We start from the raw sequence: 15,812 nt of genomic DNA, 5'->3' as shown, positions 1-15,812 counted from the left end.
CTTTTTGGTAGTAGGGGTGTTTACGCTAGTAAGAGGCTTGAGAGTATGAAAAAAAAAAAAAAAAAACTTGGTCCATTACAATGTTGTATGAAATGATATTATTTGATAGAAAATACAGACATTTTTTGCAACAAATGTGTGATTAATAGAACAATTGAAGCAGCTAACTAAAAAAATAAATACCCCCAAAAAGCAGAAACAAACAGAAATAAGCTTTAAATCCTGTTGAAGATTTCTGTACATGATTCAAGCAGCTAGATGTACCGATATGCATTGTTTTGTCTTCTGAACTACATGGTCCGCCTATGAAGGAAATATGACGGTGCTTATGAGACAATTTATGTACTGCTGCAGCAGAGCATCTGTGGACGTTACAAGCTTATAGTTGAAACATTTGGTCCACCACTGCCTCCAAGTGTGTGTACAAGTAATGTAGAAGTAATAGCAAAATAATATAATTCAACAAAAAATATTTGAGGATAATTACAATAAACATAACTATAAAGTTAACAGATGTGTTTTAGAAACGATAGCTCTTAAAGGTTATGAAATTCAATTGGTATTTATTTATATGATACAAATATGTGGGAAATACCTGAAATTGAAGAAAATGTATCCCCAGATAACACTAAAATAACAAGTTGACAATGCTTCATCTTCAGTTAGTATATAATTTCTATATACTAGCAAGATTATAATGATATATATTTGAGTTGGCTCTGAAGCAGATGGGGTATCTAATATAGCAAGGTCGTTACTGCTCATAAATATTCCAGAATTGGTTAAGTGTCACAGAGCTCATAAAACCTAAAATAAATTCAAGAGTTAAAATCTACCTTGATACATGCATCTTCAGTTTTTCTGTGCTCTATCTTTCTTGGGCTCATAAACAAAAATTCAAGTACTTTATTAATAGAGATTACACCACATTAGGGTTGTAATGGGCCATGCCAGGAGCATGCATGGTGCTTAGCTTTGGATATGTCCCAAATGTTTGTGGTGTTCGGTTACAGGACACTGACACATCTTGTATTCCTGTAATAAAATTATATGTGAGATCTGAGCCATATTAGTTCAATCAGCCATTATATGACTCCCTACATGGATATGAAGGCTGTTGGCATCCCGTCAGAGATCAAGCTCAAAATAAGTTCTACCCAAGGCAAAATGACATTCATCCAGTTGCTCCATTTGACAGAAGGGAAAATGTGCATGGGAAGTCTGGTTAAAAGGTGTTGGAAAATTTAGATTCCAAAAGATACAGACTTACCATAGAAAACCACAAAACCAGTTGATTGTAGTGGGTGGACTAACTGTTTTCTTAACCTTGGTCACTATTTGGTCACTATTTTAAAATTGGATCTTAAAACACATACTGATCTGAACACATGGGTGGATCCACAAAAACCTCAAAACACCCAAGAGGCCCTCACAAGTATTTTACAGCTCTCTTTATAGCTCCTTTGTTGTGTATTAATTACAGTGGTTAATTCAAAACTCAAACGTGTAAACCAAGGCATTACTGGAAATGTGGGTGGATTTTGTGTGCGTGTATGTGTGTGAGAGATTGTGTGCGTGTGTGTCAAGGACATTTGGGGCCCCCTTTTGTAAATAAAGCCCCTTAATGAAGGGATGGTGTTGATTTCCTTTGGCGCTTATGTGGCTTGAACATGTTTCCTTGTCACCATATATTCCCCTCCGGACGACACAAAAGTGGCATGAAAATCCAAGAAGCCCCTACATAGGATGAGTGGAGGATGAAGGCGCATCAAAAGCTTAAGTGCAGACCTTGTTCTCGGCCAACATTCCTAACCAAGCTTTAGTTTCTTACCACATGGTGCAAAGACAGGCAGGACTTGGCAACCTGCTGTTTGTTCCCTCTGACATCCCAAATAGTGCATTGCATGGATGCAGAACAGGCCTGGCCACATTTTGATATGCTAAGCATAATTTGATTCCCTGAACAGTCTTGTGAGAATAACAGGAGCCTTTTTTTCCCATGATGCTTTTTGTTTTTACATTCAAACACATCTTAATATATACTCCCTCTATAAGTCTCTCAATGCTTGATCCCATCTTTCATGAAGAATATGTTATTGAGAAGGTAGTGGAAAGTTTATGGTCACAATTCAACTGTGACTCACAGGCATGAAGCAACACTGTCCCTTGAGGTTGCTGTGTGCTTGTTACTCAAAAGAAATATATTAAAAATAGCCACAATTAAACATTTTCATTATATCTTCTTTGCCATACGTAACTGATTATATGGTGAAGCCTTGGGATCACTTTTTTTTCTTCTGGGGAACAAAAAGCAAGCAAAAAGAAAACGACGCAATTCAGAAAAATGATACAAATTATTGACTTTATTATTTTGTGAAAATGCCCGCAAACGCAAGTTCATATTTTATGAACTCTGTTTAAAGGCTTGAACTGAAAGACGAGTCTCATTCAGCATCAGACTACAAGAAAGAAATAAGAATCAATTAGCAATATCAGATAAACAAAGCAATGTTTTTATTTTCATCAAGTTTTGTGTTCTGATCATGGATAATGATCACAGACTTACTTTTCCAACATCACGGCTCTTGGCTCTCAGCTTATTGACCTGGGATTCAGCGATGTCCGCTCTCTCCTGAGCTTCTTCCAGCTCATGCTGGACCTTCCTGAGCCTGGCCATATGAGTGTTGGCCTGCTCCTCCTGAATAAGTGACAACAATAATAGTGATCGAGCCACTGGGCATGCTACACAATTTTAATGAAAACTAAGTGATTAAAAAGCAAAAAAACATCAAGGACTTGACTTACAGCCTCCTCAGATTGTCTCTTGTACGACTTGACTTTAAGCTGCAGCTTGTCCACCAGATCCTGAAGTCTGGTCACATTCTTCTTGTCTTCCTCAGTCTACATGGAGGAATTGTTCGTTTTAAGTACAGTGATACACAGAATTAGTCCAGAGTTTGTAAAGTGTTCTTTCTTTCTTTGCTGCATTACCTGGTAGGTGAGCTCCTTCACTCTCCTCTCATATTTGCGAACTCCTTTAAGAGCATCGGCTCCACGTCTCTGCTCAGCATCGACTTCAGTTTCCAGTTCACGCACCTGAAAAATCAAACAGATGTGAAGACTGAACAGTTTAGAAAGTTTCAAAACAACTTTAAATAGATGCATTCATACCCTGGACTCCAGTTTCTGGAGCTGCTTCTTGCCACCCTTCATGGCGAGGTTCTCAGCCTCATCCAGACGGTGCTGCAGATCTTTGACTGTGACCTCCAGGTTCTTCTTCATCCTCTCCAGATGAGCACTGGTGTCCTGTTCCTTCTTCAACTCCTCAGCCATCATGGCAGCCTTAAATGTTTCAAAAGTAATTTACCATTTATTTGGATGCAAATATGGTTCGATATGAAGTAAAATAGCAGTGAAATTATTGTAATCTCACATCAGTGATAGCCTTTTTGGCTTTCTCCTCAGCATTTCTTGCTTCCTGAACAGCATCGTCCACCTCACCCTGAACCTGGACGAGGTCAGACTCCAGCTTCTTCTTGGTGTTAATAAGACTGGTGTTCTGAAATAAGAAGAAAAAGTATAAATACAATGATTTATGTGCTGCAAAAAAACAATTTACCATATCATATTCTGAATGTTGACATCAAACCTGAGAGTGCAGCAGTCCCACACGCTCACTGGCATCAACCAGCTCCTGCTCAGCCACTTTGCGTCCTCTCTCTGTCTGCTCCAGGGCGGCTCTCAGCTCCTCGATCTCAGCCAGCATCAGACCATTTCTGCGCTCCACAATTGCAACCTGCTCCTTCATGTCCTCCCGTCCTCTGATAGCATCATCAAGGTGCAGTTGGGCATCCTGATGACAGACATGACATTTTCAACAGTTAGTACCATTGCAGATTTCTTATTGTAAGTGAATGATCTCAGAAAACTGACCTTGAGCTGTCCCTGGACATTCCTGAGTTGTTTCTGAGCCTCAGCAGCCTGCCTGTTGGCATGGCTCAGCTGAATCTCCATCTCATTCAGGTCTCCCTCCATCTTCTTCTTGACTCTCAGGGCATCATTCCTGCTCCTGACCTCAGCATCAAGAGTGGTCTGCATGGAGTCGATCACCCTCTGGCTGTTTCTCTTGATCTGCTCCATCTCCTCATCCTTCTCTGCCAGCTTCCTGTCAACCTCACCTTTCACCTGGTTGAGCTCAAGCTGAACGCGGAGAATCTTGGCTTCCTCGTGCTCCAGAGTGCCCTTCAGATAATTCAGGCAAATATGTTAAAAACTTTTTGGAAATAACTTTTGCTGAGCAAAATACATTCTAAAATGTTACAAGACGTTACCTCAGCCTCTTCCAGTGCAGTCTGAATTTCAGACTTTTCAGTCTCCACAGTCTTCTTGGCCTTCTCCAACTCATGGATGCTCTTTCCAGTTTCGCCAAGCTGTTCAGTTAAGTCAGAAATCTCCTCTATTTGAAAAAAAAAAAACAACAATGAAAATATACATCAATGAAACTTATTTGAAGTGGTGTATAAACAGGGCTGGATGCGCTTTACTTTTTATGTATAAAACAAGAAAGTATCCATACGCTGCAGGTTCTTGTTCTCTCTCTTCAAGGTCTCCAGCTGATCCAGAGCCTCTTCATAGGAGTTCTTCATCTTGAAGAGTTCAGTGCTGAGAGAGCGAGCCTCCTTTTGGGCTCCTTCCAGCTCTGCCTGTCCCTCCTCATATTTTTGTTTCCATTCTGCCAGGACCTAGAGGTATGCAGATTCCTGAAGTCAGTTGCACCTAGTAAATTACATTTTATGCTAAAAGTCAACACACTGGTTTAACAGTTTACCTTGTCAAAGTTCCTCTGCTTTTTGTCCAGATTGGCAGCCAGAGCATTTGCTCTCTCCACATCAATCATGAGGTCCTCCACCTCTCCCTGCAGCCTCTGCTTGGTCTTCTCCAAAGAGGCACACTTGGAGTTCACAGCCTCAATGGATTCCTCAGCTTCCTGCAGGCGCTGGGCAAGCTTTTTCCTGAAAATTAGAGTAATTTTTGGGATTAAAGCCAGCAGCGATAGTGAAAGCTTGCTCAAAGAAAGAAAAGACTATTATTTACTTGGCCTCCTCCAGCTCCTCAGTGCGCTGAATAGCATCTGTCTCATATTTGGATCTCCACTGAGCCACCTCACTGTTGGCCTTGGACATTCCCCTCTGCAGCTCAGCCTTGGCCTCCTGCTCCTCCTCAAACTGCTCCCTGAGCAGGTCACAGTCATGGCGGGCTGACTGAACAGCATGAGCCAGGGCGTTCTTGGCCTGTTCAACACAAAGTCAATGTCAGATTGATATTTTTATTAACCAGAAGAGAATTACAATAAGGGACTTTTATGTACTACTTCGTATGCTTAATGATGTAAGAGGAGATAGAAACTTTTCTCACCTTGACTTCCTCCTCAACGTGCCTCTTGAGCTCCTCTATCTGCTGAGTGAAGGCCTGTTTTCCTCTCGTCAGCTGAGAAACAAGGGCTTCCTTCTCCTCAATCTGGCGAGAGAACTCACCTGATATATATTGGTTGAAGGAGTTACTGATTAGTGTTTACGTCACTTTATAAATAAACCTTTTGTTTGATCACATTTTCAGTCATTTACCATTTTCTGTCTGAAGTCTTGCCCTCTGAGCATTGACATCATTCAGCTGGCGGACATTCTCATCATTTTTGGATTTGAGTTCACTCAACTGGTCCTCCAGAGTTCTGCACATTTTCTCCAAGTTGCCCTACGACAGCAAAATATGATATGTCCTCTGAGTCTTCAAAGTACTAGTATTGATCCACTTAATTTATTTGGACTCAAGTGTATGTCATTAACTCACCTTTGATTTGGCTACAGCCTCCATATTGCTGGACAGGTCATCGATCTCCATCTTGTACTCGCTCTTCTCCTTCTCCAGCTTCTGCTTGACACGCTGGAGGTTGTCGATCTGCTCTCCCAGCTCTGCCACACTGTCAGCCTGCTTCTTGCGGAGAGCTGCTGCAGTAGCTTCGTGCTGCAGGGTGGATTCTTCAAGGTCACGACGCAGCTTCTGGAACTCAGCCTCACGCTTCTTGTTCATCTCAATCTGAGCGGCGGTTGCTCCACCAGCTTCCTCAAGCCTCTCACTGATCTCCTCTAGCTCCCTGGAGAGATCAGCTCTCTGCTTCTCCACCTTAGCCCGAGCAGCCCTCTCAGCTTCAATCTCCTCTTCCAGCTCCTCAATGCGAGCCTAGAGATGATGGCAAATTCATGAAGAGGACTTCTTCAATCATTTGTGTACTGTAATTTGATTCCCATAATAATAATCAATCTTAGATGGAAATACTTATTCAGTATGTGTCACCTGGAGTTCCTTGATCTTCTTCTGAAGCTGAGCACCAAGAGACTGTTCATCCTCAATCTTGCTGAGCAGCTGGCTCGTCTCAAAGTCCTTCCTGAATATCAACAGAACCAGAAGCTTTAATTTTGCTCACATGTTTTCAGTGCAGAACTGAACATTCAGTTTTATTTACTTCTTGATTTTCTCATCAGATTGCTGCTTGTCATTCTCCAGATCCATTATGGATTCCTGGGCCAACTTCAGATCTCCTTCAAGCTTCCTCTTGGCTCTCTCAAGGTCCATACGGAGCTTCTTCTCTTGCTCCAGTGAACCCTCAAGCTGTGAGGCAATGAAAAATGTGAGTAATTTAAAAATTTCAAGTTTCTACAATATTTAAAAATCTTAAAAAATAGTTTTCTTACATCGTCCACTTGCTGTTCCAGCTTTGTTTTGGCCTTTGTCAGAGTGTTGACTTTGTCTTCCTCTGCCTGGAGATCATCCAGTGTTTGCTGGTGGGACTCTTGGAGGGCTTTCTTCTCCTTGGTCAACTTAGCGATGGCCTCATCTTGAGATGCCATCTCCTCAGTCAGGTTTTTCACCTAAAAGTATCGTTAGAAAAACATTTTAGACACTCCATGTTTGAAAAAGACGAACCAAATAAGTCCTATTTTAGTAAATGTGAATTTAAGCGCACCTTATTTTCAGTGGCATGTTTCTCCTTCTCCACTTTAGCCAAGGTGAGTTCCAAGTCATCAATGTCCTTCTTCAGCTCAGAGCACTCATCCTCCAACTTCCTCTTCTTGGCAGTCAGCTCAGCATTGATTTCCTCTTCATCCTCCAGTCTCTCAGATGCTTCTTTGAGTTTGGCCTCAAGCTGGATCTTGCTCTTGATCAACCCTTCACACCTTTCCTCAGCATCGGCAAGGCCCTCAATTTCCTATAGGGCATAGTTTTTGATGGATATAAATTCCTGATTCTGGAAAACAACTGGATTCAGAATATCATAAAGTCACACTTGATTTTATCTCTTTACCGCAGCAACTTGAAGTTGCAGGTCATTTTTCTCCTGCAGAATGCTAATCATCTTCTCCTCCAGTTCCTTCTTCTTGGCCAGAGCAGCAGCAAGGTCTGATTTCATCTTATCATAGTTTTCCTTCATTTGCTGCAGCTCCTTCTCAGTCTCAGCACTCTTCAAAAGTGGCTTGATCTTGAAGTAAAGTTTCAGCCATGGCCAGTTTTTCACATTCATGAATGAACGGACGTTGTACTGGATGCTGAAGATAGCTTCTCTAAAACCAAATACATGATATGTCATCATATATTACTTTTGCCTCCATGAAATCTGATATGAGTAACAGGAATATTGAATGTATTTTATAATTTCTTTACCTCCTCTCCATCATCTTGACAAATTCCTTCCTCATGACATATCCTCTGCAGAGAGCCTGAGTCATGGTCACCAGCTCAGCCAGTTTCTCATCTCTCATCTCCTCAAGAGTACCCAGCAGACCAGCTTTGAAGAACACCTATGTTTGGCAATCCAAGTTAATAAGCAATCACTTAAAGTATCGCCAAATATTTCCAGACACCAAGCTGAATAATGACATACCTTTGTGTGGCCAAACTTGTACTGAGTGTGGTCCACATCAATGGAGCCCAGCAGCTTCTCTGAAGCCTTCTTGTTGTCAATGAACTGTCCCTCAGGGATGACACTGGCATTCAGGACTTTGTATCTGCCAGATGACATTGTGTTAATGCTGATACAGTTGCTTTCACATCTTTTTCTCATATTTGCATTGAAGATCATGTTCACCTCTGCTTGAAGTCACCATAGAGGATTCTGCTGGGGAAACCCTTTCTGCAGATTCTGATACCCTCCAGCACACCGTTACACCTCAGCTGGTGGATGACCAAGAAATTCTCCATCAGACCTATAAATGTGAAAATACTACATTAAGGTTTTCATGTTCCAGCATTAGTTACAGTTACAAAAACAACACATGATGTGATTTACCTGGAGTCTTTGATTCATTGGGAATCAAGCAGCGCACAAAGTGAGGATGGGTGCTCCTCAAGTTGGTCATCAGCTTGCCCAAGTTCTCCTGTGGATTGCATCATCCATTGTTCATTATATTTTTTTCAAATTTAGTTCTACATTTTACACAAAATAAAATTGTACTGTACATACCCTGAACAGAGCAGAGACAGTCTGGAAGGAGCCACCCTTCTTCTTGCCACCCTTCTTGCCACCGCCACCGGAAGCCTCTGTTTTCAAGAAAGTTGTTAAAGTGGTCTTAATTTGTGTCATATCTTGTCCATGTATGTTTAGCCAGAGAAAACTCTTGTGAAATTTTGTATGAGCAAATTAACAGTTTGAACTGGTTCTTACCCTCAGCTCCAGCATGGGCGGCATACAGGAAGGCCAGCAGTTTGTTGGAAGACTTCTGGTACAGCTGAACCACTGAGTCGTTCAGTGGGTCCTTGTTCTTGTCCAGCCAGCCAGTGATATTGTAGTCCACAGTACCAGCATAGTGAACCAGAGCAAAGTGAGCCTCGGCCTTGCCCTTTCCAGGCTTTGGCTTCTCAAAGGCCTTTGTCTTTCCAAGATGCTGATCATGCAGCTTGTTCTTGAAGGTGGTGTCAGAGGCCTTGGGGAACATGCACTCCTCTTCAAGGATGGAGAAGATGCCCATTGGCTGACGAGAGTTCATATTTCTTGGTAAAAAACATCACTTAGCAGCAACTGTAAGCAGTGAATAATTGCACAATGTGAATCCATACCTTCTCAATAAGCTCAATGCAGGCAGCCAAGTCCATACCGAAGTCAATGAACTCCCATTCAATGCCTTCTTTCTTGTACTCCTCTTGCTCCAGGACGAACATGTGGTGATTGAAGAACTGTTGCAGTTTCTCATTGGTGAAGTTGATGCAGAGCTGCTCCAAGCTGTTGAACTGAAGTTACAGAAGAGTATTACTATTAGTATTTTTTGATTAAACAAGAGCAACTTCAACATGCTGATCAAATGATTGATGAATTCTCACATCAAAGATCTCAAATCCAGCAATATCCAGCACTCCAATGAAGAAGCTTCTGGCCTGCTTTGTGTCCAACATCTCATTGATACGGATGACCATCCACAAGAACATTTTCTCATAGACAGACTTGCAGAGAGCCATAACAGCATTGTTGACCTGGAACAATACCCTCAGCATTACATTTTGTCACGTGGCCAGAAGTTTAAACCAAAAAAAAAAAATCATTACAAAACGTTTGTTGTTTACCTGTGGGACGGTCTGACCTTTGGTCACCATCTCATTTCCGACCTTGACTCTGGGGTAGCACAGAGCCTTCAGCATATCAGCAGAGTTCAGACCCATGAGGTAGGCGATTTTATCAGCCTCTGAAGGAAACACAGGACTTTAGATATGTGCAACGATAACACGGCAACCTATTTTTTGAAAATTCAACAATCATGCTGGTGGTCTTGAATTATTTCAGACTCACCCTCAGTGCCATCAGGCTCAGCCTGCTCCTCACGCTGCTTCTGCTTGAATTTCATGTTTCCGTGATGCATCACAGCACCAGTCAGCTTGTAGATGCCATTTTTCTCCTCAGCAGTGAAGCCCAAGATGTCAATGGCGGTCTGTTTTGGACATAAATAGATATTGAAATCACAATATTATGCTGGCTTGTCACTTTTTTACCAATTTAAGAGTATGAAGTGAATGTTTACATCAGTTGCAATGAACTCCTCCACATCATTGATGCTCTTGACAGTGACTTCACCCTGACTGATCATGTGGTAGTCATAGGGGTTGGTGGTGATCAGGAGGGCCTCTGCCAAGAAGGAAAAGAAAAACTCTATGTAAATGAAATTTTATGTGATTTAAATTGAACGACAGATGGATGGAGAGAGAGACAGTCAGACAGACAGACAGACAGACAGAGAGAGAGAGCGATATTTACATACCCAGGAGCTCGGGCTTGTGGCCAGTCATCAGCTGATAGAAGATATGGTAGCTTCTCTCAGCAGACAGCTGGAAGGTGACACGAGACTTCTCCAGCAGATCTGCATGTGACAGCAGGTTGTTATATGTATGACAGCCACCAGAGGCAGCAAATGTGCCTTCATGTATCACAAACTGGTATCTTATTTATTAATAAATTATAGCAATGCTTACCAAATGAGACACATAATAGATAATGAGATGAATACTTACATGTCTCAATATCTGCTGAGGCCAGTTTGCCAGTGGCTCCAAAGTGAATTCTGATGAATTTACCCTGAACAGAAGTTACATATCAGTTAGTCTGAAAACTATTTAGTGATTCCAGAGCAGTGTGAAAGCTAAGTTTCTGATCCATGGTCGGACTTACAAAACGGGAGGAGTTGTCATTCCTCACAGTCTTAGCATTACCATAAGCCTCCAGCAGAGGGTTGGCTGCAATGATTTGATCCTCCAGTGAACCCTGTGCAAATATAATCATGATTATGTTCCATGTTTTTCATTTGCAGTAGTAATTAACATTACCTTCGCACGTGCAGGTGCACACACAGACACAGATACAGATGTAAAAACTATACAGCAAGACAACAATACCTGAATCCTGCCAGATGTTGGAGGAGCGTCAGACTTCTTAGATCCAGCCACTGCAATTGTTGCAAAGTACTGGATGACACGCTTGGTGTTGACAGTCTTTCCAGCACCGGATTCTCCGCTGAGGTAGAAGTGAGAGATAACTTGAGTCTATTTTATTTTTCGTTTATTTGTTTCATGGATACAAATTATCTATAAACAAGTAACACATTCATACTGCACTCACGTGATGAGGATAGACTGGTTCTCACGATCTGAATTAAAAAAATAAATGGCAATGATCCATTAAGTGTCAAACATCCTTCATACTTTCATCATTTCCGTTTTTTTTGTTGTTGTTTTTTTTGCCTACTGTGTCTCCTAAAAATTCATCTGCATTGAACTTTGAAACATCTTACCTGTGAGCATGAACTGATAGGCATTATCAGAGATGGAGAAGATATGAGGTGGAGCCTCAACCCTCTTCTTGCCTCTGTATGCAACGACAACCTGGGCATCGTACACTGGGAGCCACTTGTAGGGGTTCACCACGACGCAGAAGAGACCAGAGTAGGTCTGCAGGAAAGGAAGTAAATGCGTCATGTCACCATATACACATTTGGCATCTTAGCATTTCAGTTTGCAGTAGACTGGAGTAATGTCCCCTTTGATATGACAGCCACTGAGAGACACTCACGTAGATCATCCATGATGCAAAACGCTCTTTGAGGTTATACAACACGGCGGGTTCGTTGAGGTGGGTCATCATGGCCATGTCCTCAATCTTGTCGAATTTGGGAGGATTCATGGGGTGGATGTCATCCTCTTTTACAGTAAGAGTCTGAACGGGAACCAAATTAAAACGCTTCAGATTAAAAGGGAATTGTGTGATGACATATTTTTTTAAATAGTATGAAATTTTCTGGAAAGTGTGGTGTTGTATTTCGTTTTTCAAGACGGGTAAATCAGTCTTTCACTCACCTTGCCTGTGATCGTCTCTACTGTGGCTTTGCCACCCTCTTTCTTTGTGAGTTTCCCCTTTAGGTACATCTCTTCAGGCTCAGCCACAAAATAGGCGGTTTTGGCATCGAATGGAGTGTTCTGGGCCTCAATTCTTTCCCTCTCGGGCTTGCGGAGGTAAATGGCCGCAGGCCCGTACTGCTCCATCTCTGCGTCAGTGCTCATCTTGGCACTTTTGTGAACACTGAAAAAAAATGAAGAAGTCCAAATGAGTATGAATTGTGGTATCATTTAAATAAATAGCTTTGGATTAATTTGTGAATATGTTGAATGGGTTATTGCTGCTACATCTTACCCCTATGTATCCCAACTGATTGTTCCAGATAGGAGGTGGCTGATGGTGCTTTATCAAAAAAATTGAGATTATCAATGAAGTTCACACAAACCTTGGATCACTCAAAGCAATATTTTAAAAGCCTCTTTCTCAGTCATCAAAAATAATGCAGGCTTTTAAAAGAAAATTCTGAATGCACAAATTGCTATAATAGTAGCATCTCTAATATAGTATTGATAATTTCAATAATATTATTGCAGTAATATGATTTAAATCACAAAAATATAACAGCAAAGACCTATTTAAAATTAATATTATTAGTAAAAAGAAATTAAATAGAAAAAAACACATGCAGCACTAACCTGTGTGGGATGCCTCTCAGTTGTGTGGGGGAGTCTGAAGCTGCTGCTTATATAGAGGTTGGAACTGCCTGCTCAGCAGCACTCCACCACTCGATTTGGTCAAGTATCCCTGACATCTTAAGACCCAACTTGGGACTTAGCACATTTAATCAGCTTTTTGTCTGAAGTGTAAGATTACTTGACGGAGAGTAGCCAAAGTCAAAATCTCAACACACTGTTGTTATGATTATTTTCTGTATTTTTTTTTTCTTTTTTATTCAGTAAGGGTCAGAATTTTGGCAAGCTCAACTAAAACTTAAAATATACACAGAAAAAAGTCAACTCAAATTATATCTTAATTTCATGGGAACTTGTACATTTGATATATCTTACTTTTTAAATAATTTACAGAATTAATACTATTCAGCTAACTGGGAAACTCATCATTAAATAATCTTAAGAGAGTTGTGTTTTGTCTTTACTTTTTCGGGGTTCAACCGTTTGTCCTTCGTAAAAAAAAGAAAAAAACACACACAAATGTCACTGGTATTGAGTGTCAGCTGTTATACATATTCCAAATCTTTGGAGTCCACTAAACTGGGCATCACGGCCTTTTTATCAGTTTTTCCATTCCTAATTTATTCATAATGAATAATTGCTCACACTATGTGTATTATTTTTTTCGGACTGTGCTGGCTCATATCATTGACATCTCACAACATGTTTTATAGAGGCACATTTTGTCTCATAAAACTTAAGTGTAATGTTAATGTTAAAAGTGTGTCCCAATATAGATACTTTGCGATGCACACATGGAATTTTAAAAGCCCTATTTTCCACAATATATAATTCAGAGAAATACATCTGAAGTTAGTTTTATGTGAGAGAGATTTTGTTATTTTGTAACAACAACTTTGCATGTGCTTATCCAAGCAATTTCTCTTGCTGTGAGCCAGGAATGGAAATTAATTTTGGAGAAGCCCCCAAGTGCCGCTGGTATATGGTTGCAGAACGCTGGCACCTCTCGTATTCCTCTAATAAAACTGAATGTAAGGCCCTTTCCGTAAAGTTCAAGTGGTATTACACCTTGCCTTAAAAGGACATGAACATTTGCCAAGAAGGCTGAGATAAGACCTATAATAAGGCCCACTCGGATATCAAAGATCTTTATCCCTGTGCCACATTTGATTCTAAGGATGTTGTTGCTGTTATGGAAACCCAGTGTCCTTGAAAAACTATGCGTCTCTGGTTTTGAAGCATTGCTGGCATAGGCCCCAAAATAAAGTGACCTACATGATCCGAAAAACAGCTGACAACTGCGCTAATGCTTCTTAAGAGAATAAACAATTACCTCACAATAATAGGTTTGAAGTTGTTATAACTTTGTGTACAGTTGTATTATTTTACAGTAAGCTCTCTGTCTATCTGAGGCATCAAATAATGGTCATACCGTTTTATTTGCCACACCTCTTAAAGTCCACAGAGGGCAAAATACTTGGCAAGGTTATTTGTAAGCTTAAGGTTACACCAACAATTATTGGATGTATTTATGAATGCTGGTATGTAAATTAGACAAATTAAGATCCACCACATTGTTGAAAGGAACACTGTGCTGATAGGCAGCTTCATTGAGGCCTTTTCCAAAGGATGCCATGAAATACTACCTTTCGTTATGGGGTGTTGCAAGCAAGGATTGTTGAAAATAGCCATAAATGAGATTTAAAACAAAGCAAAAATAGGCTTCATTCATACGCGTACATGAACGAGTAGCATTGTTGCTTTTCTGTTTTGCATTAATAGTTTTCCGGTTATCTCTGCATGTACAGATTGCAGCCATACTACAATTCACTTGTGCTGTTGGAGTAGAATACATGTGTTAATGGCTTCCATGTAAAACATTTCAATGATAAAATTGTCTTTATACAATCTGAAAAAGGGTAAAAAACACACAAAACAAACATTGTTCAATTATTATCTTATTATTATTTATTGTCTTACCCACTATTCCACTTCCTCAAAAAAAAAAACCTCACTAGCTCAATGTCATTTCAGAACTAAATTCTCCAACACATGTTTCTGTGTGATCACTTTACTATGATCAGATGTTTCCTCAACTTTGATCGCAATCTATCTATAGCCAAACCTTTTTACATGGTACTGTATATCATTCATAAATCTATTCCAAAATAAAACAACACAGGGTAAAGTTGTATAGCCGCTTTTGTCCAGAAAGAGGAAAAAAGATTTCTCCAATAGATTTATTTTTATTTTGAGAATGACTGGATAGACAGATTGTCTCTCAGGTGTTTCTATTGGGATAAAACAAGTTTGTTTGTGGACATCAAGTCTCTTTGGCATATATAAAGCATACCTACACCAAAAGGGATGGCTCCAAACGCTGTTACATGCTCTGCAGGAAGTATTTGTCAATAAAATATAGCCTGCTAAACCTTAATCAGAAAAGTGTCCGAAAAGTTATCACAGGGATAACTGGCTTGTCGCGGCCAAGCGTTCATGGCGACGTCGCTTTTTGATCCTTCGATGTCGGCTCTTCCTATCATTGTGAAGCAGAATTCACCAAGCGTTGGATTGTTCACCCACTAATAGGGAACGTGAGCTGGGATTAGACCATCGTGAGACAGGATAGTTTTACCCTACTGATGATGTGTTGTTGCAATAGTAATTCAAGCAACACTTTGATATAAAATGTGGCTTTTGTAATGAATGCCTTGAAATAATTATTTATTTACTTTGGTTTTGTTCAACTGAAAACTGTTTTGGCAAAAATTTTGTGATTTTATTCACATTAATATTGAAAATTATTTCACATATATGGCGAAGAATGCATTGTTTGAAGAAGTTGATGATGACTGAATGGCAAAAAGCAATCCTACTTACCTGATAGCTCTTTTAGTACTGATATCCAAGTATTACATTCATGACTGTAAACATTTTATTGTTCAAACATTACATTTTCTCAAACACTGACAAAACTAAGGGCAGGTTAAACAGTAGAAATCTGTAGTTTACTGGGTGTGTTTTTTAAATTCAAACCCCCCCGGCATGAGCTGTAATTTTTTATTTTTATTTCATCTTTGTGCTGTTGTGCATGTATTTGTACTGTCCATATAAACTTGTTACTGTTCACTGACAATTTGTCGTGTTGTCCTGGGACAAAGTGTTAGTATGAATAAAGTTTTTTTTTTTTAATAACAAGTCTCTGCGTGAGCGTGTACGCCCTTGCGTCTGCTGTGACGCAGCTCCGTCAACCC

At 40.3% G+C, this 15,812-nt stretch overlaps 1 protein-coding gene across 1 annotated transcript; it reads right to left on the bottom strand.

Moving 5' to 3' along the window:
* Positions 1–2,343: 2,343 nt before the first annotated feature.
* Positions 2,344–12,270, bottom strand: LOC115387658 (myosin heavy chain, fast skeletal muscle-like). Its single transcript, XM_030090471.1, has 40 exons — positions 12,221–12,270; positions 11,887–12,109; positions 11,603–11,746; positions 11,325–11,481; positions 11,153–11,180; positions 10,930–11,047; positions 10,706–10,798; positions 10,549–10,612; positions 10,299–10,397; positions 10,062–10,165; positions 9,833–9,971; positions 9,610–9,728; positions 9,370–9,519; positions 9,109–9,279; positions 8,717–9,023; positions 8,516–8,592; positions 8,342–8,429; positions 8,141–8,258; positions 7,937–8,060; positions 7,717–7,853; positions 7,361–7,616; positions 7,022–7,264; positions 6,750–6,926; positions 6,521–6,666; positions 6,352–6,442; positions 5,848–6,237; positions 5,625–5,751; positions 5,416–5,534; positions 5,095–5,291; positions 4,829–5,012; positions 4,577–4,742; positions 4,332–4,456; positions 3,934–4,242; positions 3,650–3,853; positions 3,434–3,559; positions 3,172–3,342; positions 2,992–3,096; positions 2,806–2,901; positions 2,567–2,698; positions 2,344–2,459 (listed from the first exon to the last, which is right to left on the bottom strand). The coding sequence occupies exons 2-40, from the start codon at positions 12,088–12,090 to the stop codon at positions 2,445–2,447; spliced, it is 5,820 nt and encodes a 1,939-aa protein (XP_029946331.1). The 5' UTR covers positions 12,091–12,109; positions 12,221–12,270; the 3' UTR covers positions 2,344–2,444.
* Between the last annotated feature and the right edge of the window lie 3,542 nt (positions 12,271–15,812).

Source organism: Salarias fasciatus, chromosome 4 (assembly GCF_902148845.1).
Source record: "Salarias fasciatus chromosome 4, fSalaFa1.1, whole genome shotgun sequence".
Lineage (NCBI taxonomy): Eukaryota > Metazoa > Chordata > Actinopteri > Blenniiformes > Blenniidae > Salarias > Salarias fasciatus.
This window is presented reverse-complemented; position numbering and strand designations above follow the sequence as displayed.